General features: G+C 39.3%; 1 protein-coding gene across 17 annotated transcripts in view; it reads left to right on the top strand.

The window, feature by feature from the left end:
- NCOR1 (nuclear receptor corepressor 1) overlaps window positions 1-25296 on the top strand; it is a 161107-nt gene that overhangs the window by 5792 nt on the left and 130019 nt on the right. For all 17 annotated transcript variants that reach the window (XM_086686110.1, XM_086686120.1, XM_086686116.1 and 14 more), the window contains exon 2: window positions 17320-17497. In XM_086686110.1, coding sequence (XP_086542236.1) covers window positions 17390-17497 — 108 coding nt within the window. In that variant the 5' untranslated portion in view covers window positions 17320-17389. The remainder of the gene's footprint in view (window positions 1-17319; window positions 17498-25296) is intronic.

Consider the following 25296-nt stretch of genomic DNA (forward strand, 5'->3'; position numbering starts at 1 on the left):
CATGAATTATCAAAGCATTTCTTTAAAAAAATATATTTTTGTTGGTTTACTGGGATTTTGGGGAGAAAGAGAAAGTAAAGATGGGATTGGTTCATCTGACTATTTGTATTTCCACATAATGTTAGAATAAGAATATGTTAATTTATATATGCAGGGAATTTTGGAATGGTTCCCTGGTAGGAAAAAAATTGAATTAGGAATATGGGTTAATTTGTTTTTAGGATTATAGAATATCTTTGACGGGTTCCCTTTGAAAGAATAGTACTGATTAGCTGTATATCAAAAATTAAATCTTTAAGTAGACTAGTCAAGGGCAAAGGAGGAGGAAAGTTGAGATGACCAAGTAATTTTGATCCCCCCACCCAGTGTCTACTTGAGGAATAAAACTTGGGCTGGGTTTTTTGTTTTTTTTTGTTTGGTTATATTTGAATAAACTGATGTCAAACCAGAGTAAGTTGAGGTTACACTTTTCTTGGAAAATTTCACTCTTTGTTTGGTTTTGAGGGTCATCTTTCTGATTACAGTTTCCTTCTCCCCCCATACTTCTGTTTAACTGACTCTTTTCTTGACCTTTTAGTTGTCATACACAGTTCAGAATCAGAGCAATCTGTTTTAGACAGTTCATTTCCCTTGGCAATAGCATATAGATTTGTATAGATTGTATAATTTGAAATGTTTGTTTTAAATTGTAATCATCATGTCTTTGAACTCCTGTTCAAAGATGTTTAACTTTGTATTACTTTTGATTAAGTTCTTTTAATTCAGTTTTGAATTACAATAACTTTTATGTATTTGGAAGGAAACCAAAACTTGTGCTTTCTAGGAGTTACAGCCTAAAATATACACAGTGTAATATACCAGATGTAGGGAGTATATAGTCCATTAACTCTGTGTGTGGGTGTGTATGTGTTGGGGGGGATGTGGGGGGAGAGAGAGGAGGATGGAACTGAACAGAGCAGGAGGGAAAGGGTGGAAGAAGTTGCTGTATATTCACATAAAACCATTTCAGTGAGTGCAGAAGGATGTGTTATTTTAGAAAATTTGTCTTTCATCTATTATAAGCAATACATTATTTTACAGAAGTGTAATGTAGAAGTATATAGAGAAATTGAAAGTACCACTTCCTAGATAAAATCTTCTAAGTGTTGCATATTCTTTCGATTTTGTGTGTGTGTGTGTGTGTGTGTGTGTGTGTGTGTGTGTGTGTGTGCAGTTTCCTGTACGATTATGGGATCGTAACATATCGTTCTTTTATATACTTCTGTTGCATGTTGGTATATTTAGAGGTACTTCTGTCATTAACGGCTACATAGTATTTCACTTATGAAAAATACCATGATTTCTTTCTTTCTTTATTTATTTTTTAACGTTTATTTATTTTTTTGGGATAGAGAGAGACAGAGCATGAACGGGGGAGGGGCAGAGAGAGAGGGAGACACAGAATCAGAAACAGGCTCCAGGCTCTGAGCCATCAGCCCAGAGCCCGACGCGGGGCTCGAACTCACGGACCGCGAGATCGTGACCTGGCTGAAGTCGGACGCTTAACCGACTGCGCCACCCAGGCGCCCCCATGATTTCTTTAATCAATTTATAGCTAGTTGTGTTTTCTACCCCCCAGAAAAACAAAGCTGAGGTGAATTATTTGTGTATATTTGTTTTGTATACTTGTGCAAGCAGCTTTGTAGGACAGATTCCAAAAGTGGAATTGCTGTTAAATGAATAGTGTAGATTTGGGAAGATATTGACACGAGTGTATGAGTATGTCCCAAGCCCTGGCCAGTACTGGATGTTACAAATTAAAACATTTTGACCATTTAAGAAGGGGGGGGGGGGGAGTGATTCTAATAGGTTTTTTATGAATTGCTACTTGAGGTTGGACATTTTTTTTTTTTTTAATTTTTTTTTTCAACGTTTATTTATTTTTGGGACAGAGAGAGACAGAGCATGAACGGGGGAGGGGCAGAGAGAGAGGGAGACACAGAATCGGAAACAGGCTCCAGGCTCTGAGCCATCAGCCCAGAGCCCGACGCAGGGCTCGAACCCACGGACCGCGAGATCGTGACCTGGCTGAAGTCGGACGCTTAACCGACTGCGCCACCCAGGCGCCCCAAGGTTGGACATTTTTTAATGAGGGGAGTTGTATTTCTTTTATAAACTGGCTGCTTTTGGTTATTTTTTGATGGAGTTATTGGTCTTTTTTAGATCAATTTGAAGAGCTCTTTGTATCTTAAGGGGTTCACTTTCTGTAAACATAAGTGTGCTCTACTGCCCCCCAGCTTTTCTTTTGTGTTATTATGTAGTCCAGTATATCCAACCCTGCTCTCTGCTGGCTGTGTGACCTTGGGCACATTACCTAACTTCTCTAAGCCTTAGTTTCCTTATTTTTAGAATGTAGATAGTATAAATAACATTTGCTGGCACATAGTAAGTAAATAATGATGTTAGGTGTCTTCATTATTGGTCTATATATGGCTTCTGGGTTTCATGCTCTGCTTAGAAAGATCTCCTTACTCTAAAATTGAAGATATTCACCCATCTATTAAACTAAAAAATTAAATGAGGGATATTATTGTATAGCATGCTACTGCTTGTTTTAAAGAGGAAAAATTGGGATGCCTGGCTGGCTCAGTTGGAAAAGCATGTGACTCTTGATGTCAGGGTTGTGAGTTTGGTCCCCACGTTGGGTGTAGAGATTACTTAAATAAATAAACTTAAAAAAAAAAAGAATGTCTACATATTTGCTTGTATATTATAGGATATTTCTCAAATGAAACCCAAGAAACTGGTAACGTTGGCTGTTGTAAGAACTGAGTGACTGAGGCACATGATTGAGAAGACTTCAAACTATATATATATATATGTATATTTAATGTTTTTATTTATTTTTGAGACAGAGAGAGGGCATGAGCAGGGGAGGGGCAGAGAGAGAGGGAGACACAGAATCTGAAGCAGGCTCCAGCCTCTGAACTGTCAGCACAGAGCCTGACATGGGGCTCGAACTCATGGACTGTGAGATCATGACCTGAGCCGAAGTTGGAGGCTTGCTTAACCAACTGAGCCACCCAGGAACCCCAATACCTTTTTATATTTTTAAGACCAAGAAGTCCCCAGATTTTAATTTAATAGTTAAATGTTTTTTAAAAAATTTCCTATTAACTTCTAATTTTTTGATCCACCTGGAATTTATTTCTGGTATAGGAAGTGAGGTCGAGATCTATATTTTGGGGGGGTCATATGTGTGCATGTTTTCTCCCCCAGATAGCCCGTTGTGTCAGCACCGTTTAGTGAATAATTCATCCTTTGTCCCACTGATTATATTTGCAGCTTTCGTCATTTACTAAACATGTTTGGAACTGTTTCCAATTTATTACATTCTGGATCTCTTGTTGTATATACCATATCCTTTAAATTACTATTGTGATTTTAATACCGACGGGATTAGTCACCTGTTCATCGCTCTGTTTTTTTCAGACTTTGACAATTCTGGCAATTGTGTCTTCCCAGATGAACTTTAGATTATTCCGTGAAGTTCAAAAAGACATCTTGCCGAGATTTTTATGGGGAATACTGAATATTGATCAGGAATATTGAATTTGTAGGTTAATTTTGGAAGCTTGACTTTATGTACTTCCTCTCCTTTTGTTCAAATAGACTTTTTTATGTTCTTCAGTAGGTTTTCAAACTTTGCAAATAAGTTCTCTCTGTTTTTTATTTCTTTTGTTAAAAAATATGGTAGGAGAAAATATGATAGGGAATCAGTTTATATTCTAGTGGAGGGAGACAGACTATAATGAAGTAAAACCGATCCATTTCAAATCGTGATTAATCTATAAACGCAAAGGCTTCCGTGGTGGAGAGTAACTGATGGGAAGCCACCTTGTAAGGTGGTTGGAGCATGGCCTGAGAAGATGACATTTGAACTGAAACCGTAAGTTTGATGAGGAGTCAGCCCCATGAATGAGCCGGGAAGACCATTCCAGGCGGAGAGTAAAGAAGGACAAAGGCCTGAGGCAAGGAAGGTCTTGGCTCGGGATGAAGGCATTGGAAGGAAGCTCATGTTGCCGGGGCCTACTGAGCCATCGGGAGAGGAAGCCGGCCAGATCAGGTGGGGCCTTGTGGGCCATAGTGAGTAGTTGGGATTTTATTTGAAGTGCACGGTAGCCCCTGGGGAGTCTTAAGCAGAAGAGTGACGTGTTCTGCTTTATGGTTGAAAAAGATCATACGGCCTTTTGAGTACAGAAAAGTATTGAAGTGGGAAGTCCAGTTAGGAGTTTCTTGTAGCATGACATGATGGGGGGTAGGGTAGTGGAGATGGAGAAGGCTGAGAGGCGTGGGGGGCGGTGTGTGGAAGGAAGAATAGGACTTGCTGTTTTGCTGTTGGAACGGGTGTTGTTGAGAGCCACGCATTGTTGTCAGGTGCTGGGGGGGCCATGTGAGCAAAACCGAGATGGTCCCTGCCCCTCACATGTGTCTGGTGGCTTTGTTTTTTGTATAGCATTCAATAATTATTTTTAATGTTTATTTATTTACTTTTGAGAGAGAGAGAGAGAGGGAGAGAGAGAGAATGTAGAGGCTTGAACTCAGGAACAGTGAGATCATGACTTGACCCGAAACCAGGAGTCAGACACTCAACCGACTGAGCCACCAGGTTCCCTTAACATTCAGTAAATTTTAAGTCAGTTGCTTTTTTTCTACTTTATTTTGGTATATGCCCTAGAAATAGAGTGTGTTCATTAGCTTTATTTTACTTTGCTCCATAACCTTTCGTAGTCTCTGTTAGTGGGTCAAAGGGGAGGCAGCACAACATGATCTTTGAGAGATCTGTCTCTGAGTTAAAAAAAAAAAAAAAAATTACGTTGAGAGTTACTTAGGCTCTCGAAAGCCTTAATGAGGGATAATAATGGAACTAGTGTTTTAGGTGAGCTGCTTGTCGGCCAAGCTCTTAGTATGCTGCCTAGGATGTAACAAAGGCTCAATAAATGGTAACTTTAAAAATCATTCTCCTTAGGTATTCTCCTATCTATTAATTTTGGTCAAGCATCTAAGCTTAACATTTTTCTAACCTTGGATTACTGCTCTTTTGTGAAGAGAGAATTGGCAAAGAGTTGTCCATTTTGGCTTTGAAATCATTCATTCTTACAGCTGAAGGAATGAATATTGCTCAATTCAGAGAATTAGTTCAATAGAGTGCAACTGTACCACAAAGTTCTCATTGGTGTTGTTTCTACTACTGCTGTCTTGGGAAACTCCTCCTTTCTCACTCTAGGGTGAAAGCAACAATTTTTGTTTTCTAAGTTCAAGAATTACTTTTTGAATGCCTGTATTCTTAGATTAATCAAATAGTTACGTCCTTATTAATGTGTTTCTTTCAATATCGTACTTGATTGGGGGTGGGATAGTTTAACCTGAAAGGCCATTTTTCTTTAGCTCCCCATTCATCTGCCTTCTAAGTGAGATGTCATAATGTCAAAAGAGGCTACAAGTGAAATAAATACTCTGTTAATGGCATTCCCCCATAGTAGCTCCTTTGTTTTATTTATTTATTTATTTATTTATTTATTTATTTATTTATTTATTTATTTCAACATTTATTTATTTTTGGAACAGAGAGAGACAGCATGAACAGGGGAGGGGCAGAGAGAGAGGGAGACACAGAATCGGAAACAGGCTCCAGGCTCTGAGCCATCAGCCCAGAGCCTGACGCGGGGCTCGAACTCCCGGACCGCGAGATTGTGACCTGGCTGAAGTCGGACGCTTAACCGACTGCGCCACCCAGGCGCCCCTGTTGTTGTTTTAAAGGGAAGAATGCTTTAGTTTATTTTACGGGAGAACTTTTAGTCCAGTTCAACACCTCTCTGATCTCATACAAATTACAGAATCCACTTAGATGATTCCTAGTGTCTTCTGGAGACCAACCTCTTAGATGGACTCAGGAGGTCCGCTTTCTTGAAGTCAAGGCCAGTCTCAAGAGTCTTAGGTGGCTGGGATAATCCAGGCAGGTGGTCCTTAGCCTCTCCTTGCTTAAAATACTTTTGGATTTGGACTAGAGCTGGGCTGCTTTATGAGAATTAGTGTGACCTGATTTGTCTCAGTTTAATAACTAATATTTTGTCATGTGCAGTGTCCCAGAAGCCATTCTCCTATCCCATACTTCTGTACCAAAAGGTTTTATTCTTTGATCATTTAAAATAAAATTGAATAGTGTATTTCTTCTTCTGCCTTGGTGAAATGTGGGCTTCCCCTCTGTTGTGGCCCTCAGTGGATTCATTCCTGCTTATCTGAAGAGGTATTTGCGGTCCTGCCACAGCGAAGTATATTTTTAGCTATTTTTTCCAAGATAGCTTAGGCCACCTTGAAAACTTATCCAAGTACATTTTGGTTATGCAAAGATTGTAGGCCAAAAGCCAGGAGTTCCTAGTGAGAGGGGATTGGATTTTTATTTTATTTTATTTTATTTTATTTTATTTTATTTTATTTTATTTTATTTCTTTGAGGATTGTGTTTGACATTTTGTTGTTGTAGCAGAAGTTTCCTGTTGGGTAAATTGATGTGTCTTTTTTCCTTTAATATGGGAAGATTCAAAAAGGAATTTAAATAGACCAGTTTCATTTTACTACATTTCCTTGCCTGTTTACAAAATACAGGAGGCTAGTTTGGGGTTTATTCATAAAATTCAGATGGAATATGCTCTTCTCACTTATAACAATGGCATCTAGTTTTAGTATATTCTCATCCTAAAATATGGCTATGTATGTTTATGATATGAGGGGGTTGCACATAAAACCTTGACTGTGTTTCTGAAACATTTCACAGAATTTTTACGGTGTGTGGAAGGAAGAAGAACAGGATTTGCTGTTTTGCTGTCAAGTGTCAAAAATGTAACTAACCCTGAGTTAATGAGGTTTGGTGCTAAAGACTGAACGTAAAATTTGAAACTGCCACCTAAGGTCTTTTCCCCTTCAGCCTTAACTTTAAACTGAATTCTTTTAAAAGAGGCATCTTGGTGAGCCCCGCCTGGTGTGGGGGTGGGGGGCAGACTGAAAAGATAGCTTCGGGGGGGGGGGTCCCCATTCTCACTGAATTGGAGTGTTTCTCCTGTGTATATTTTTTACATTTGGCTTCCAGTTAAGATGGTTGAGGAAAGGGTCTGGTTAAAAAACAAAAAGTTCTAGGGGCGGATGGCTGGCTCAGTTGGTTGAGCGTCCGGCTTCCGCTCAGGTCCTGATCTCATGGTCTGTGAGTTCAAGCTCCATGTGCGGCTCTGTGCCAATGGCTCAGAGCCTGGAGCCTGCTTTGGATTCTGTGTCTCCCTCTTTCTCTGCTCCTCCCCCGCTCGTGCCCTCTCTCTCAAAAAATAAATATTAAAAAAAATTAAAAAACCTAAAAGTTCTGAACTATTGCTGAGTGTCTCATGAGTAAGTTTGGAGGAAGGAAGTCATAGTGGTCTCCACGCTGCCTCTCTTGTGACCAAGGGTGGGACCTACTTTGACCCATAAATTTGTATGCCTGTGAGGGCTACTCTCTGATTTTGCTGAGATTTTGTTGCCACTTGCGTTGGGCTGATAGTACCTGACTTTATTTTATTTTTGAGATATTCAAGTTAAACTTCCCTAAAGTCACATATCAAAACTAGGATATCGTGAAGGATTACTGACAAGGGAAACACGGACAAATCATATTTGAGTGACATTGAATACGGGTGAACTCAGGGAGTCCTCATTGCTGAAAATTAACAAAACCAAAAATACAAACACCAACACCACCCTGCTACATGGACGTCTCATCATGTAGACCACTGTTGGAAAAAAATTGGATGACTTTGAGCTAAGATCTTGCCTTTTGCCTCTCCATTCCATTTATGGCTTTATTTGCTTAAAATGTCTGAGTTGGGAGGAGAGCTCAGAAACTGATCATGTAAGCATTTCTTAGGGGTGCAGATGAGAATTACCTGGAGAACATCTATAAAATATTTATGAATGCTCATATTGTGGAATAGTCCACAGCAATAGAAAGAATGAAGAAGCTCTTTATGGACTCATGAGAATGACATATTGATGAAGATGTATTAATAAAAGCAACATATAGAACAGTATGTATCTACTGTGCTACCATTTATGTATGTGGGGAATTGTGTGCGTGTGTAGGATATTTCTTTTATTTCTAAGTAGGCTCCGTGCCCGACATGGGGCTTGAACGCACTGAGATCAAGAGTTGCACACACTACCAACTGAGCCAGCCAAGCACCCCTGTGTATGTAGAATATTTCTAAAGGATACTTCAGAACCTAGTAACTTTGGTTGCCTTCTGGAAGGACAGCTGGGTAGGAACTGGGGGACCAGGGTGAGGAGATTTTTCCCTTTGTATTCTGTGGTACTTTATTTATTTATTTATTTATTTATTTATTTATTTATTTATTTATTTAACATTTATTTATTTTTGAGACAGAGAGAGAGCATGAACAGGGGAGGGTCAGAGAGAGAGGGGGACACAGAATCGGAAACAGGCTCCAGGCTCTGAGCTGTCAGCACAGAGCCCGACGCGGGGCTCGAACCCACGGACCGCGAGATCATGACCTGAGCCTGTCAGATGCTTAACCGACTGAGCCACCCCAGGTGCCCTTGTATTCTGTGGTACTTTTAAAAGCTCTAAAATCATACATACAACACCTATTTTGAAAAACAAAATAAATACCACCACCACCAGGAACCTCCTGTGTCGGTTTTTCGCCTTCCACCTGGAACACTGTGCAGGTGTATAGGAGGGGAATGTTGACCAAGTGGTTTTTTGTTTTTTTTTTTTTTTTTTTTTTATTTTTGGGACAGAGAGAGACAGAGCATGAACGGGGGAGGGGCAGAGAGAGAGGGAGACATAGAATCGGAAACAGGCTCCAGGCTCTGAGCCATCAGCCCAGAGCCCGACGCGGGGCTCGAACTCACGAACCGCGAGATCGTGACCTGGCTGAAGTCGGACGCTTAACCGACTGCGCCATCCAGGCGCCCCTTTTTTTTTTTTTTAAATATAGTTTTACTGTCAAGTTAGCTAATACACAGAGTATATAGTGTGCTCTTGGCTTCTGGAGTAGATTCCCATGATTCATCACTTACATAAAACACCCAGTGATATTCCCAACAAGTACCCTCCTCAATGCTTGTCACCCACTTTCCCCTCCTCCCCGCCCCCACTCCCCCACCGACCCTCAATTTGTTCTCTATATTTAAGACTCTATTATGGTTTCGTTCCCTCTCAGTTTGTAACTATTTTTTTTTTTTCCCTTTCCTTTCCCCGTGGTCTTCTGTTAAGTTTCTCAAATTCCACATATGAGTGAGAACATATGATATGTCTTTCTCTGACTTGTCACTTAGCATAATACCCTCCAGTTCCATCCACGTTGTTGCAAATGGCAAGATTTCATTTTTTTTTTATTGCTGAGTAGTATTCCATTGTATATATATAACGTATATACACGTATGTATATGTATTATTATTTATTTGTTTTTTTACCATTCATCAGTTGGTGGGCATTTGGGCGCTTTCCATACTTTGGCTTTTGTTGATAGCGCTGCTATAAATATTGGGGTACATGTACCCCTAAGAATCAGCACTCCTGTATCCTTTGGATAAATTCCTAGTTGTGCTATTGCTAGGTGTTTTCCAGAGTGGCTGCACCAGTTTGCATTGCCACCAGCAGTGCAAGAGGGTTCCCGTTTCTCCACATCCTCACCAAAATCTGTTGTTTTCTGAGGTGTTAATTTTAGCCACTCTGACCCATGTGAGGTGGTATCTCAGTGTGGTTTTGATTTGTATTTCCCTGATGATAAACATCTTCAGCATCTTTTCATGTGTCTGTTAGCCATCTGGATGTCTTCTTTGGAAAAGTGTCTATTCATGTCTTCTGCCCATTTCTTCACTGGATTATTTCTTTTTTGGGTGTTGAGTTTGGTAAGTTCTTTATAGATTTTGGATACTAACCTTTGATATGTCATTTACAAATATCTTCTCCCATTCCATTGGTTGACTTTTAGCTTTGTTGATTGTGACCAGGTGGTTTTAATATGCGGCCGATTGCATTGCTGCAGTAAACATCTTTTTGTACGTAAGTACAATATGTGAGTTTCTTTAGAGTATGTACTGAAATTGCTGGGTTGTAATAAGGATGGCATTTCAGATCATTGTGGAAGGACAGACATGTTCACAAAGGTTTTTGTTGTGGGGCGCCTGGGTGGCTCAGTTGGTTAGGTGTTCAACTTTGGCTCAGGTCATGATCTCACAGTTTGTGAGTTCGAGCCCCGTGTTGGGCTCTGTGCTGACAGCCTGGAGCCTGCTTCTGATTCTATGTGTTTCTCTCTCTTTGCCCCTCCCCTGCTCATGCTCTATCTGTCTGTCTCTCTCTCTCCCAAAAATAAATAAACATTAAAAAAATAAAAAAAAAGGTTTTTGTTGGGATAATTAACTATCAATTGGTAAAGAAAATATAGCTAGATTCCTACCTTAGCATTTTTTAGAAAAAAGATTTAGGTGATTAAGGAGCTAAGTGTGTGTGTGTGTGTGTGTGTGTGTGTGTGTGTATGTGTATATATATATGTATTTATATATATCTATGAAACCTTGGGTATACGAGGCGAATGTAGAGAATATTTTTTTTAATTTGGGATAGAGAAGGCCTTCAGAAATATGAAACAAGTTATGAATTCTGGAAGAAAACATTTGTCACATAAAGGTAGAAAAAGGATTAATATTCAGAATACAGAGGGAGGTATCTCCGTTTCCCCCTGCCCCTTCTCCGGCCTCTACCCCTGCCATCCTCTCTTATTCTCCTTGGGCCTCCTTGCTTTGCCTTAAGACTTGTGTGGTTCCTCTCCAAGGGCTGCTCTTGTCCCTTCAAGGCTAGCTAGCTTTCTTCTCATCTTTCAAGCTTTGGCTCAAAAGTCATCTTAGAATATAATTTGTTACCCAAACTGGGACAGTTTTGAGAAGGAAATGGAGCATAATTAATAACTGCACTAGGACAATAGCTGTAAATTGGGTCTGTTTCAGGAAATCAGGGCATAGGGTCATCTTACTGAGATTGGCTTTCTGTGATCACCCCATCAGGAATGCCAGAAATGTCTCCCTTATCCCTTCTTTCCCATCCTGTTTTTTTTGTTTGTTGTTTTGTTTTTGTTTTAAAGTTTGTTTCGTGTGTGTGAGAGTGCGCAGGAGCAGGGGAGGGGCAGAGAGAGGAGAGGGTGAATCCCAGCCAAGCTCTATGCTCAGCATGGAGCCCAACGTGGGGCATCAAACTCATGGCTCAGACTTAACTGCCTGAGCCACCCAAGCACCCTTCTCTCATCCTGTTTTATTAATAGCACTTTATCATATTATCTTTTGATTATTTGTCTATTTCTGTATCACTTCACAATAAGATGGCATATCTTGGTCACCATTCTATGCCAGTGTTCAGAGCTGTGTTGGTACATAGTAGTGTATTGCTCAATAGATATTTGTTGAACATGTGACATTCCTGCTTTTGGTCTTAAAATCTTACGAAGATATGACAGGCACACTTGAAAAACTGGATACAAGTGTTACACACAAATCATACTTTTATAAAACAGAATGTTCTCATATGTGGTTTTCTTGTGGCATACTCTAAATAAAAATTGCTATTAACTAAATTTTTTTTTTTTTTTTTTTTTTTTTTTTTTTTTTTTTTAAAAATTTTTTTTTCAACGTTTTATTTATTTTTGGGACAGAGAGAGACAGAGCATGAACGGGGGAGGGGCAGAGAGAGAGAGGGAGACAAAGAATCGGAAACAGGCTCCAGGCTCTGAGCCATCAGCCCAGAGCCCGACGCGGGGCTCGAACTCCCGGACCGCGAGATCGTGACCTGGCTGAAGTCGGACGCTTAACCGACTGCGCCACCCAGGCGCCCCAACTAAATTTTTTAAAGAATATTTTCCAAGCTAACGTATTGGATATTTAAGACAATTCCTTGAGAAGCATTCTCAGGCATTCATCTTTGGGTATCTCTGTACTGAATAATCAAATGGATTCCTAGAAGTGGAATTGCTGTGGTAGAAGATATATGTATTTTCTTTTTTTAAGTTTATTTATTTATTAAATAATAAATAATAACTCATACAAGCAAGTGGGGAAGAGCGGGGGGCGGGGAGAGAGAGATGCCCAGCCTGATGCAGGGCTTCAGCTCCTGAACTGTGAAATCATGACCTGAACCAAAGTCAAGACCCAGACACTTAACTGACTGAGCCACTCAGGTGCCCTGAGGATATGTGTATTTTCAAGGCTTATCATGTATATTTCCTTCTTTCTTCCTTAGAGAGCAATTTGTACCCATTTTACATAACGTACCAGTAGTGTCTAAAAGAGTGCTTTCTTCTTCAAACTTGTACCAATAGGAGGTGTTATTTGTAATATTTTGCCAATTTCTTTGGAAAGAATGATTTTATTTTTCTGTGATTATTGATGAAGTTGACTTCATTAATTTTTTCCTTTGTTGATCCCATATCTCTCTCATGTCTTATATTTCCATTGTGATCATTTTTTTCTTATTGATTTGTAAGAAATATATATATTTGTTATATCAAAATTTTGCTGTTTTATTTTTTCTAGTTTGTAGTTTGTTTTAAGGTGTCTGTACTGTACAGAAAAATAAAAATATATTTTATAAGGCCAAGATACCCGTCTTCTTGTGTGTGCTTTTGGGGTTGTGCTAAGGATGTCCTTCTCTGTCTTTATATATGTATTTCTTTCAGGCTTTTTGAAAGTACTGTAAATGTTACCTGGTTTTTAAAGGGCCTTAGATTGTAAATCACTATAATATTAGTGTCCTTAACTTGTTTTCTTTATCCTAAGAGTTGATGAACAAATTAAAATGAAAATAAGCAAATAGTAATTTCTGTGATGTGAAGTCTCCAGGGGAAAATTTAGGCAGAAACTGAAGACTTACTGGCTGCAGTAACTCTCTAATACTGTATCTCATTAAAAAGATGTCTTTGTGTATGTTATTTACCTCAAAGATTAAAGAAAAAGTGCTGCTAATTAGATCATATAATGCCATTGATTGTAGGATGCATATTGAGTTTAAAGTTGTTTTTTTTTATGTTTATTTTTGAGAGAGAGTACAAACAGGGGAGGGGCAAAGAGAGAGGGAGACAGAGAATCCCAAGCAGGCTCTGCCCTGAAAGTGGGTCTTGAATTCACAAACTGTAAGATCATGACTTGAGCTGAAATCAAGAGTTAGATGCTTAATTGACTGAGCCACCCAGGTGCCCTGACTTTAGAGTTCTTACGATGTGGACACATGTGGTTATTAGAATCTGTGAAATGTGGCATGTTAATTTGGACTGCTATAGTATCATTTTTCTTTTATTAAAAAAAATATTTTTTAAAGGTTTTTTTTTTTTTTTTTAAATCTCTCTACCCAATGTGGGGCTCGAACTCATGACCTGGAGATCAAGAGTTGCATACTCTTCTGACTGAGCCAGCCAGGCGCCCCTGCACAATCATTTTTTAAAAAAATTATTTTTTTATTTTGAGAGAGCAAGTGAACAGGGGAGGGGCAGAAAGAGAGAGGGAGAGAGAGAATCCCAAGCAGGCCCTGCACTGCCAGCGCAGAGCCTGATGCGGGGCTCGATCCCATGAACCATGAGATCATGACCTGAGTCAAAATCAAGAGTCAGATGTTTAACCGACTGAGCCGCCCACGTGCCTCCCCCCCCCCCCCCCCCCGCCCGCACAATCATTTTTAAATTTCATGGTTGCTTTGTGTAGTTTTGTTTGTTTTTGGCTTGGTAATTTTTTCAAAACAACTTTGTTAAGATAAAAATTTGTGTACCGTTCATCCATTTAAAGTATACGATTCAGTGGTTTTTGGTGTATTTAGAGATATGATACAGTCAATTTTAGGACATTTTTATCACCTCAAAAAGAAACTCCCAATACAGTCGTATATTATTCAGCCTTAAAAATGTAGTTAATTTTGATACATGCTACCACATGGATAAACCTTGGAGACATTGTGCTAAGTGAAATTGTCCAGTCATGGAAGGACAGATGCTGTTTGATTCCACTGACATGAGGTTCCTAGAGTAGTGGAAGTTCTGGAGACAGAAACTAGAAGTGTGGTTGCCAGGGACTGAGGGGAGGAGAAATGGGGAGTTGGTGTTTAATGGATGTAGAGTTTCAGTTGGGGAAGATGAAACAGTTCTGGAGACGGGTGGTGGTGAGAGTTGTACAACAGTGTGAATGTACATGATGCTACGCAATCGTACACTTAAAAATGGCTAAAATGGTACATTTTATGTATATTCTCCTGCAGTAAAAACAAAAGAAATCCCATGCACTTTGCCCATCACTTGCTATCCCTCTGTCCCCGTCCTACCATCCCTAAGCAGCCATTAATCTACTTTCTGTCATATAGATTTGCCTGTTCTGGACTCCAGTCTGAAAGGAATCACACCAAGTGTGGACTTTTACGATTGGCTTCTTTTACTTAGCATGATGTTTTCAGGGTTGGTCCAAATTAGAGTGTGGAACAGTAATTGATTCTTTTCTTGGTGGATTAATGTTCCCTGGTATGGATATACCTGATTTTATTCGTCCATTCATCATTTGATGGATGGACATGACATTTGGGTTTTTTCCAAAGTTTGTATAGTTATTTTGGGACTTAACTTGAGCTCTGGCAATTCTAAGCAATAAAAACCTACTCCCATCTATATTAAGTAAAGGAGGCCTTATGTAAGACCATGTAGGTAGTTTAAGGGCAAAGGAAAGATGTACAATACTTTCTTATGGGGACTGACCCTGGAGCAAAGAAAGAGTCAGGAGCCAAGGCTCCTGTGTCTCCAGGGCCTGCAAGGTCTCTTGGCTCTCTTGTCTCTGCAGATCTACTCTAGTCTTTGTCGAGACTGGCCTTCTCTGCTCCCTCCCTAACTTCTCTGGCACATGCTTTGGCTCACCTTGACTCCTACTCTGGCCACTTTGCAACTCAGTTCCCTGCAGCTGACATTCTCAATTCCACATTCTTGGAGAGGGATCTAATTGGTACATCCCTTGTCCAATAGGGGAGTTCACTTGATATAAACATGGTGTCAAAATCTCACATTAACCAGGTTCAGAGTCTCTAGAAGCAGTGTATGCATGGATCTGGCTGGCCACTCCAGGTCACTAATGCTAGTCAATCTAAAGATGATTTAATTCTCTAGGTGAGTGGTCGTCAAACTTTTTGATCTCAAGACTCCTTTATACTCTTAAAGTTAACTTAGGACTCCAAATAGCTTTTGCTTCTGTGGGTTATATATGTTGATATTTACCATATTAGATATTAAAATGGCCATTTTATTTTTTTTTTAAAAAAAAATTTTTTTTTTTTTTTTAACGTTTATTTATTTTTGGGACAGAGAGAGACAGAGCATGAACGGGGGAGGGGCAGAGAGAGAGGGAGACACAGAATCGGAAACAGGCTCCAGGCTCTGGGCCATCATCAGCCCAGAGCCCAACGCGGGGCTCGAACTCATGGACCGCGAGATCGTGACCTGGTTGAAGTTGGACGCTTAACCGACTGCGCCACCCAGGCGCCCTAAAATGGCCATTTTAAAGATACTAGTTCATGTAAAAATACTATAAACTCACCATATGCTAAGATAAATAACATTACATTTTTTTTTTTTTTTTTTTACATTTATTTATTTTTGAGAGACAGACAGAGCGTGAACAGGGAGGGGCAGAGAGAGAGGGAGACACAGACTCTGAAGCAGGCTCCAGGCTCTGAGCTTTCAGCAGAGAGCCCATGCGGGGCTTGAACCCATGAACTGTGAGATCATGACCTGAGCCGAAGTCGGAGGCTTAACCAACTGAGCCACCCAGGCGCCCCTAGATAAATAACATTTTTATGATAAGTAACTGTTTTCTGGAATAAAAACAAAATTTGATAAGAAGAGTGGCATTGTGTTACATTTTTGCAAACGTCTGATATCTGGCTTAAAAAGATAGTTTTATTCTCATATCTGCTTTCTGCATTAAGTCTTGCAATATTGTTTTGATTGAAGTTTATAAAGAAAAGCTAATCTCATGCAGTATTTGGGAAGAGAGGGGATTTTAATAGCCTTTTTATTTTAATTTTTTTTCATGCTGAGTTTTGAGAGAGGAGAGAGAGCGAGCGAGCAAGAGAGTGCACAAGTGCACAAGCAGGGGAGAGGCAGAGAGAGGGGGACAGAGGATCCAAGCAAGCCCACGCTGACAGCAGCGTGCTCGACGTGGGGTTCAAACTCACGATCTGTGAGACCATGACCTGAGAAATCAAGAGTCAGACTCTTAACCAACTGAGCCACCCAGGCACCCCTTAATAGCCTTTTTAGATAATTGTAGATATTCTTTGATACCATACCCAAACCAGATAAGTGACAGTTTTTTTTTAAAGGTTCATTGCTGTGTAGAATCTGAAGCCACATCAATGAACTTTTCATATTCTATCACGTTAAACATTTATTGGGTTGTCTTGTACTTTATTTGTAGTAAAATGTCTTGCACTTTAAATAAATATTGCACTCATGAGTAATTTAGTCACATTCTATATTGGTCATTTGGAAAATATTGATTCGTTGAGTTATATAGACATTTCAAATGTTGACCTATTTTATTATGTAATATCTGAAAAGCTCACACTTGTTAGTATCACCAGCAGTCTTGCCAGAAAAGTCTTTAAATGTGGGGAAGCCGTCAAGCTCACGGAAGCAAGTACAAGTTTTTCCAAAATCCCAATTTTCATAAACGCTGGCAGTTGTTTTCCTGGAAGTGATAAGTTCACTGTGTTCTTCCTTGAATACTTTCTCATCCTCACTGTTGTCTTAGGCTGTTTTGCGGGCGGAATTATTTAATAAAGACAATATTTCCTCTGCACCAATGCTTACCTTGGAAATAATCTTGAATCTTTTTAACAATTGACTTTTCACAACCCCAACATTTACAACCATAGGTTTTTATTTCTATAATATATAACATTTGATTCTCAGTTATCAAAAAAAAAAAAAGGACAAGTAATGAGCATTTGCAATGTGCCGAGTTCCATGCTGAGATTTTATATACATCGTATTACTTTATATAGCTACTGATATTTGTGATATATTAATGCTTTTTTAAGTGTACAGGAAAAGACCCACTAATGTTTTTCAAACCTCAATAATTTCTATTAAGTAAATACATGAGAGAAAGCTTTTACTGGTAATTGTGGTTTTATTTATATAGCTATAGTTATAATTTATTAGAAGTACACCTGGTGCTTTAGTTCTTATTAATTCTATTTTTTCCCATCCTGTTTAGGTGGTTTCCTAGAAACATGATTGTTTGTTGGACTTGATCTCACAGCCTGGTGAGGACTTCTTTACTGATAATGTCAAGTTCAGGTTATCCTCCCAACCAAGGAGCATTCAGCACAGAACAAAGTCGTTATCCTCCTCACTCTGTTCAGTACACGTTTCCCAGCACGCGTCACCAGCAGGTAAGGATCAACTACTATGTACTTGCCTAAGTAGCGTGCGCGCGTGTGTGTGTGTGTGTGTGTGTGTGCGCGCACACGCGTGCCCGCTGGCGCTTTCTTTCCTTTTCCTGTTTAATGCATTTGTTGGTCAGAAACCAAATGCGATTGTTCTAACTGTATATTTTAAATGGCAAGAACCGTTCTCAAAGATGAGGAACCCAAGGTTGGGGATTAATTATCTTTGTCTTAGTCTGGCTTTATGCCAGATTGCAGCTAGTGACCACGTCTTTTGCTTTCTTTTTTCTTCCTTAAAAAAACTTTTTTTCTTATGTTTATTTAGTTTTTGAGAGAGAGAGAGAGAGAATGGGGGAGGGGCAAAGAGAGAGGGAGACAGAATCGGAAGCAGGCTCCAGGCTCTGAGCTGTCAGCACAGAGCTGGATGCAGGGCTCAAACTCACGAACTGAGATCGTGACCTGAGCTGGAGTCAGATGCTTACCCGAGTGAGCCACCCAGGCGCCACCCCCCCCCCCGCCCCGCCCATGTCTTTGTTTTCATTTGTAGGAGTTGTTGTTAGAAAAATATCAGTTGTTTAGGGTTTCCAGGTTAAGAAACCCTATTTTATTGCTTCAAGTTCTGGTTTAGTATTAAGCTGGCCAGATAACTTGGCATCTCTTGAGCGATGGCCAGGATAGGGCCTGTACCTTCTTGAGAGGCTGACGGTAGGAAGATGAAAGCGTTTGTATGCTGATTAACTTGTGAAAAATAAAATATGAGAAGAAATTATTAGCTCAGAGCAGGCTGGGACAGGAACGTAAGGGTTGAAGAAAAAGAAGAAGGGAAGGGATGAAATGGTCATCTCAGAGGAAAAGCAAATTTGGGGTGCCTGGGTGTGGCTCAGTTGGTTAAGCATCCAACTCTTGATTTCGGCTCAGGTCATGATCTCACTGTTAGCACGGAGCCAGCTTGGGATTAGCTCTGTCCTTCAAATCAATCAATCAATATATTTATTTATAAACATATTTAATTTGATAAATACATATATATATTTTAAAACAGTCTTTTTTTAAAAGTTTACTTATTTTAAGAGAGAGAGAGAGAGAGAGCGTGAGCACGCAAGCGGGAGAGGGGCAGAGAGAGGGAGACACAGAATCCTAAGTAGGCTCTAGGTTCCAGGCTGTCAGCATAGAGCCCGATGTGGGACTCAAACTCAAGAGCTCTGAGATCATGACCTGAGCTGAAGTCGGCCGCTTAACCAACTGAGCCACCCAGGTGCCTCTCACTTTTTTTTTTTTTTTTTAATTTTTTTTTTTTCAACGTTTATTTATTTTTTTTGGGACAGAGAGAGACAGAGCATGAACGGGGGAGGGGCAGAGAGAGAGGGAGACACAGAATCGGAAACAGGCTCCAGGCTCTGAGCCATCAGCCCAGAGCCCGACGCGGGGCTCGAATTCACGGACCGCGAGATCGTGACCTGGCTGAAGTCGGACGCTTAACCGACTGCGCCACCCAGGCGCCCCTCACTTTTTAAATATTAAGTATGTTAGTTGCATATTTTTGTAGATGCCCTTAGAACATTTTTTTTTTTTTAATGTATTCATTTTGAGAGAGAGGGGGAGCTTCCGCATGAGCGGGGTAAGGGCAGAGAGAGGGGGAGAGAGAATCCCAAGCAGACTCCACACTGTCATCTCAGAGCCCAATATGAGACTCTGTTCCACAAACCGTGAGATTATGACTTGAGCTGAAATCAAGAGTTGGACACTCAACTGACTGAACCACGCAGGCATGCCTGTAGATGTCCATTTTCAGTTAAAGAAGTTGCTTTCTATTGCTAGATTGAGAATTTAAATCCTCATTGGCTATTGAATTTTGGTTGCATTGTTTTCCCTCAACCCATAGTCTTTGTCTGAATACTGATTTCCTAGTTTGCTGCTTCTTTGTTTTTATTAAAAAAAAAAATTTTTTTTTAATGCTTATTTTTTGAGACAGAGAAAGACAGAGTATGAGCGGGGGAGGGGCAGAGAGTGAGGGAGACACAGAATCTGAAGCAGGCTCCAGGCTCCAGGCTGTCAGCACAGAGCCCGACGCGGGGCTCGAACTCATGATCTGTGAGATCATGACCTGAGCCGAAGTCGGACGCTTAACCGACTGAGCCACCCAGGCTCCCCTGTTTTTATTTTTTTAAATCAACTTTAAGGTTTAATTGATACATAATACAATTTTCTTATATGTATACATTTTCACAGATTCATACACCCATAAAACCACCACTAAAGTGAAGATGTATTTCTGTCACCCCATAAAGTTTCCCATGTGCCCCATCCAGATTAGTCCTTCTCCCGTACTTTCCACAAACTCAGCTCCTAGGAAACCACTGTTCTGCTTTTTGTCATAACAGATTATATTTGTTTTGAATTTTACGTGAACTCTTTTATCTGTGGCTTCTTTTGCTTCCCATAATGTTTTTGAGATTTCTTCAAGTTCTGGTGCATCTGAGTAGTTAATTTTTGTTTATTGCTGCCTATGGATATATCACAATTTGTTTATCTAGTTACCTATTCCAGTTTTGGCTATTACAAATAAAATTATTTAGAAAACATGTATCTTTGTGTTTTATCTAGATTATATAAAGTATTGCCTTATTTTCGTAACAGTATTGTTGGACAGCTTATCTTTATAATTTGTATCAAGTCCAATTTATTAACTTTTGTCTTTAATATTTCTTGCTTTTTAAGTGTTATATTTAAGAATTTTGCCAAACTCCAGATCACTGAGGTTTTCTCCTCTTAAGTTTTTAAAATCCTGTTTTACATAGTCTGTCACCTATTTTGAATTAAATTTTGTTTATGGTGTGAGGTAATGGTTGAGGTTCTTGTTTTGCATATAGATATTCGCTTGTTCTAGAAACCATTTGTTGAAAAGATTTTTCTTGGGGCGTCTGGGTGGCTCATTCGGTCCAACTCTTGATTTTGGCTCAGGTCACGATCTCACCATTCCTGAGATGGAGCCTGGAGTTGGCTCTGAGCTGACAGGCAGAGCCTGCCTGCCTGAGATTCTCTCTCTCTCTCTGTCCCTCCCCTATTTGCATGTACTCTCTGTCTGTCTCTCAAAATAAATAAATAAACTTTAAAAAAAAAAACAAGTTTCTTCTTACTCCTCTGAATGGTTTTGGCACTTTCATTGAAAGTCAGTTGATCATATACGTGCAAGTGTATTTCTGGTCTCTCTGTACTATTCTATTGATGTATTTTGTGTATCTTTACCTCACACCTATGTGATTTTCTGTGTAAACAAACGTCTTTTTTTTTTTCCTTAATGTTTATTATTTTTTGAGAGAGAAAGAGCAGGGGAGAGACAGAGAGAGGGAGAGAGAGAAATCTTCAGCAGGCTCTGTATTGTCAGCACAGAGCCCGATGTGGGGCTTGAACTTTTGAACCATGAAGTCATGACCTGACCTGAGATCAAGAGTTGGAGGCTTAACCAGTTGAGCCACCCAGGTGCCCCCAAAATGTCGTCTTTTAATAAAGCTTTTCACACCGTCTTGATTATTATAACTTTATAGTAAAATTGAAATTGAATAGTGATTCTTTTCTGAATTACTGTTCGGAATATTTTATTTCTTGCCATTTCTATATACATTTTATTAATTTTTACTTTTTATTTCTGAAATGTTTATTTATTTTGAGAGAGAGAGAGAGAGAGAGAGCGCGCGCACACGTGTGTGCGTGCACATAATTGGGGGAGGGGCAGAGAGGGAGAGAAAATCCCAAGCAGGCTCTGTGCTATCAGCACAGAGCCTGACTCAGGGCTCAGACTCACAAACCAGGACATCATGACCTAAGCTGAGATCAAGAGTTGGAGGCTTAACTGATGGAGCCACCCTGGTGCCCCTCTGTATTCATTTTAGTGGATTTTTTTTTTTTAAGTTTATTTATTTTGAGAGCGTACATTTTCGAAGCACCTTGCGAGTTTCTACAGAAACGCTTGCTGGGTTTTCTGTTTTTAAATTTTTTTTTTTTAGTTTATTTATTTATTTTGAGAGAGGGAGAGCGAGTAGGGGAGAGGCAGAGAAAGAGGGAGATAGAGAATCCCATGCAGACTCCTTGCTGTCAGCTCCAGAGCCCACGGCAGGGATCAAACTCACGAGCCGGGAGATCATGACCTGAGCTGAAACCAAGAGTCAGATGTTTTACCGAATGAGCCACCCAGGCACCCCTCTAGGGTTTTGATTAGATTTGTATTGAGTCTAGAGATAAATTTGGGAGAGAACTGACATCTCATCCACTTTGATTTTTCTGGTCCATGAACATGATATAATTCTCCATCTATTTAGGTCTTCATTAATTTTTCTCGGTAATGTTTTGTAGTTTTCAGTGCATAGGTCATGTACATCTTCTGTCACATTTGTTCCTAAATATTTCATACTTTTGATGCATTTGTAAATATATTGCTTTTTTGAATTTAGTTTTCAGTTCATTGCTCCCATGTATATTTGATCCTGTATCCTGCAACCTTACTTGTTACTTCTCGCTGCTTTTTAATAGATTTCATAAGATTTACTATGTAGGTGATCCTGCAATCTGAGAGTAGACAGTTTTGCTTGTACCTTTGGATGCTTTTCTCTTTCTTTCTTATTAAACTGGCTTTAATTGCTAGTACAGTGTTGAATAGAAGAGGTGAGAGTAAATATCCTTGACTTGTTTCTGATCTTAAGAGGAAGACACTCAGTCTTTCACCATTAGGGATGTTGTTGGCAGCTGGTGGCTACACGTATCTTGGGGAGTATTGATTGGGTAATGTCTAGAATTGTCAAATCAATATGTGTACACCTGAAACTAACATAACATTATATGCTGATTATACTTCAATGAGAAGCTTGGGAAGTGTTCCCTCTTCCTGTATTTTCTTAGGATTAGTATTTTTTCTTCCTAAGAAATTTGATAGAATTTATCAGCGAAGTCATCAGGGCCTAGAATTTTCTTTGTGGGGAGAATTGAAATTATGCATTCAATTTCTTTAATAGTTATAATTCACATTCTTTATTTTTTGTTGAGTCAGTTTGGGTAAGTTTTGTTGTTCAATATATTCAGTTATATTAAGATGTCATAATATTCCTGTTATCTTTTCAGTGTCTTTGAGATCTGTTGTGATGTCATTCCTCATGTTGATAAGTATTTTTCCCTTCTTTTTTTTCTTTATTAGTCTAGCCTTGAGGTTTCTCAATTTAATTGATTCTTTTCTGAGAATAACTAACTTTGGTTTCATCCATTTTTACTGTTTTTTTTTCTATTTTCTTGATTTCTCCTCATTATTTTGTTCCTTCTCTAACTGCCCACATATATAACATTTCTGGCATCTTTCACTTCTTTGTATATATTCAGTTTCCTTTTGATGCTATTTTCTTTTTGCCTAAAGAACGTCATTTCTCTTAGTGTGTGCCTTTTGGCAGTGAACTCTCAACTTTTATTTATTTGAAAAAGTTTATTTCAGTTTTATTTATTTTATTTTATTTTAATTTTTTTAGAGAGTGTGAGCTTGTGTGAATGGGGGAGGGGGGCAGGGGGAGAGAAAGAAAATATTAAACAGTCTCCGTGCTCAGCACGGAGTCTGCCACAGGGCTTGATCCCACGACCCTGTGATCATGACCTCAGTGGAAATCAGGAGTAGAGTCTGATGCTCAACTGACTGAGCCATCCAGGTGTCCCTCAGCTTTATTTTTAAAGAATATTTTTACTGGATACAGAATTCTAAGTTGACAGTTCTGTTCTTTTTCTTTTCTTTTTTTTTTTTTTTGTTTAAAAAAATTTTTTTTTAATGTTTATTTTTGAGAGGGAGAGACAGAATGTGAGCAGGGGAGGGGCAGAGAGAGAGGGAGACGCAGAATCTGAAGCAGGCTCCAGGCTCTGAGCTATCAGCATAGAGTGCAACGTGGGGCTTGAACTCACAAACTGTGAGATCATGACCTGAGCCAAAGTTGGACGTTTAACCAACTGAGTCACCCAGGTGCCCCTCTTTTCTTTTTCTTAATGTTTGTTTATTTTTGAGAGAGACAGAGTGCCAGTGAGGGAAGGACAGAGAGAGAGGGAGACAGGATCCAAGGCAGGCTCCGCGCTGAGAGCAGAGAGCCCCATGCGGGGCTCCAACTCATGAGTTGTGAGATCATGGCCTGAGCTGAAGTCAGACGCTTAACCGACTGAGCCAGGCACCCTGACCGTTATTTTCTTTTAGCACTTTAATAGATGCCATTTGTTGTGTTCTGGCTTATGTGGTTTTCTGACCTTTGGTCATTCTTATCTTTATATATAAGTATTGACATTCACTGAACTTCATGCTTCTGTGGATTTATAATTTTCATAAAATTTGGCAGTTCTTAGCCATTATTTCTTCAGATACATTTTTTTGTGTACTTTCCCCCTAGTTTTATTCTGAAACACAAATGACTTGTGTTTTGTATTATCCTACAGGTCACTGGACCTCTATTCATTTTATTTTTTCTGTTTTTTGTTTTTTATCAGTTTGCTTAGTTTTATGATGACTTCATGTTCAGTGGTTTTTTTTTTTTTTTTTCCTTCTTCTTCTGGGGTTCCAGCTAAGTGTTAATTTCATCCAGGGAGATTTTCATTACAGACATTGGATTTTTCATTTTTGAATGGAATATGAACATTGTGAATTGTATACATTTTATTAGTGGCTTTTGTTGTATTCCTTTAAAGAAAGTTGAATGCCTTCTGGTGGCCAGTTAAATTACTTTTTGAAGTTTATTTTTAAACTCTTTAAGGGCAAGTCGAGAGTAGTCTTTATTCTAGGTCTTATTCGTCCTGGGATATCTAGTGATTATTTTATGTATTCATTGAAGTTTCTTCCCTTTGGCTGGAGGAAACTCGAATGAGTTCTGGCCCCATGTGTGCTCTGGGAAGTGTGTGTTTTATAGTTTCTCCTGTTTATTCTAAGAACAACCAGAGTTGTTTGAGACTGGTCTATGTTCTCCCCTGTGCCTTTACAGATTGGAATTCATCCAAAGACTTAGGAGAACCCAAATTCACATTTCAGGAAGTCTTTCTCTGTTTAACTCTCTTCTCATAGAAAGTCTCCAGAAATCCTGTCCACATGGCTTTACCAAACTAGTGTGGTTGCTTCTTCAGTGAACAAGATTACAGAACACTGTTCGGGTTCCCTTCCCAGGGACACAATTTGGAAATTGCCTTTAGGCAGAAAAGTCTGGAGTACTGTAGGACTTACCTCATTTGTGTGATTTTTCTCAGAGATTGAGTCCTGTGCAGTCTGTTTTCTGATGTCTGAGAATAGTCACTATATTTTGCCCACTTTTTTGGCTGTTTACTATGGGAATGTAATTCTGGACAGTAACCTGCTCATAGCTGGAATCCAAGTGCACTGTTCGTTTTAGTTTACTCCTTACTCTTAATTTGTCCTGCTGGATACATCCTTTAGAAATTCTTTCAGAGAGAGGCTGTGGTTGGTAAATTTTCCGAGTTCTTGAATTCTGAAAAGTTTGTAGTCCTAAAATTTGAGAGGGTGTGGTTATTGAATTTGTAGGTTCTAAGTTATTTTCCTTTGAACTTGGAATATGTTGTTTGTCTGTTTCCTTCTATACAGTGTTGCTGATGAGAAACCTGTTTTTATTATGATCCTTGTTACTTTGTAGGAAACCTTTTTTTAAGGACCTTATGATATCTAGTAAAATTTTCTCTTTATTCTCACTTTTCTGAAATTTTTGATGTGTCCATCCAGTGTGATGGATTAATTTTTAGAATATGTCCAGCTTTTCTCTTAAGCCCTTTTTAATCCGAAGGCTTTGTCTTTT

The sequence above is a fragment of the Puma concolor genome, chromosome E1 (assembly GCF_028749965.1).
Source record: "Puma concolor isolate L17-30 chromosome E1, mPumCon1.1.hap2, whole genome shotgun sequence".
Taxonomy (NCBI): domain Eukaryota; kingdom Metazoa; phylum Chordata; class Mammalia; order Carnivora; family Felidae; genus Puma; species Puma concolor.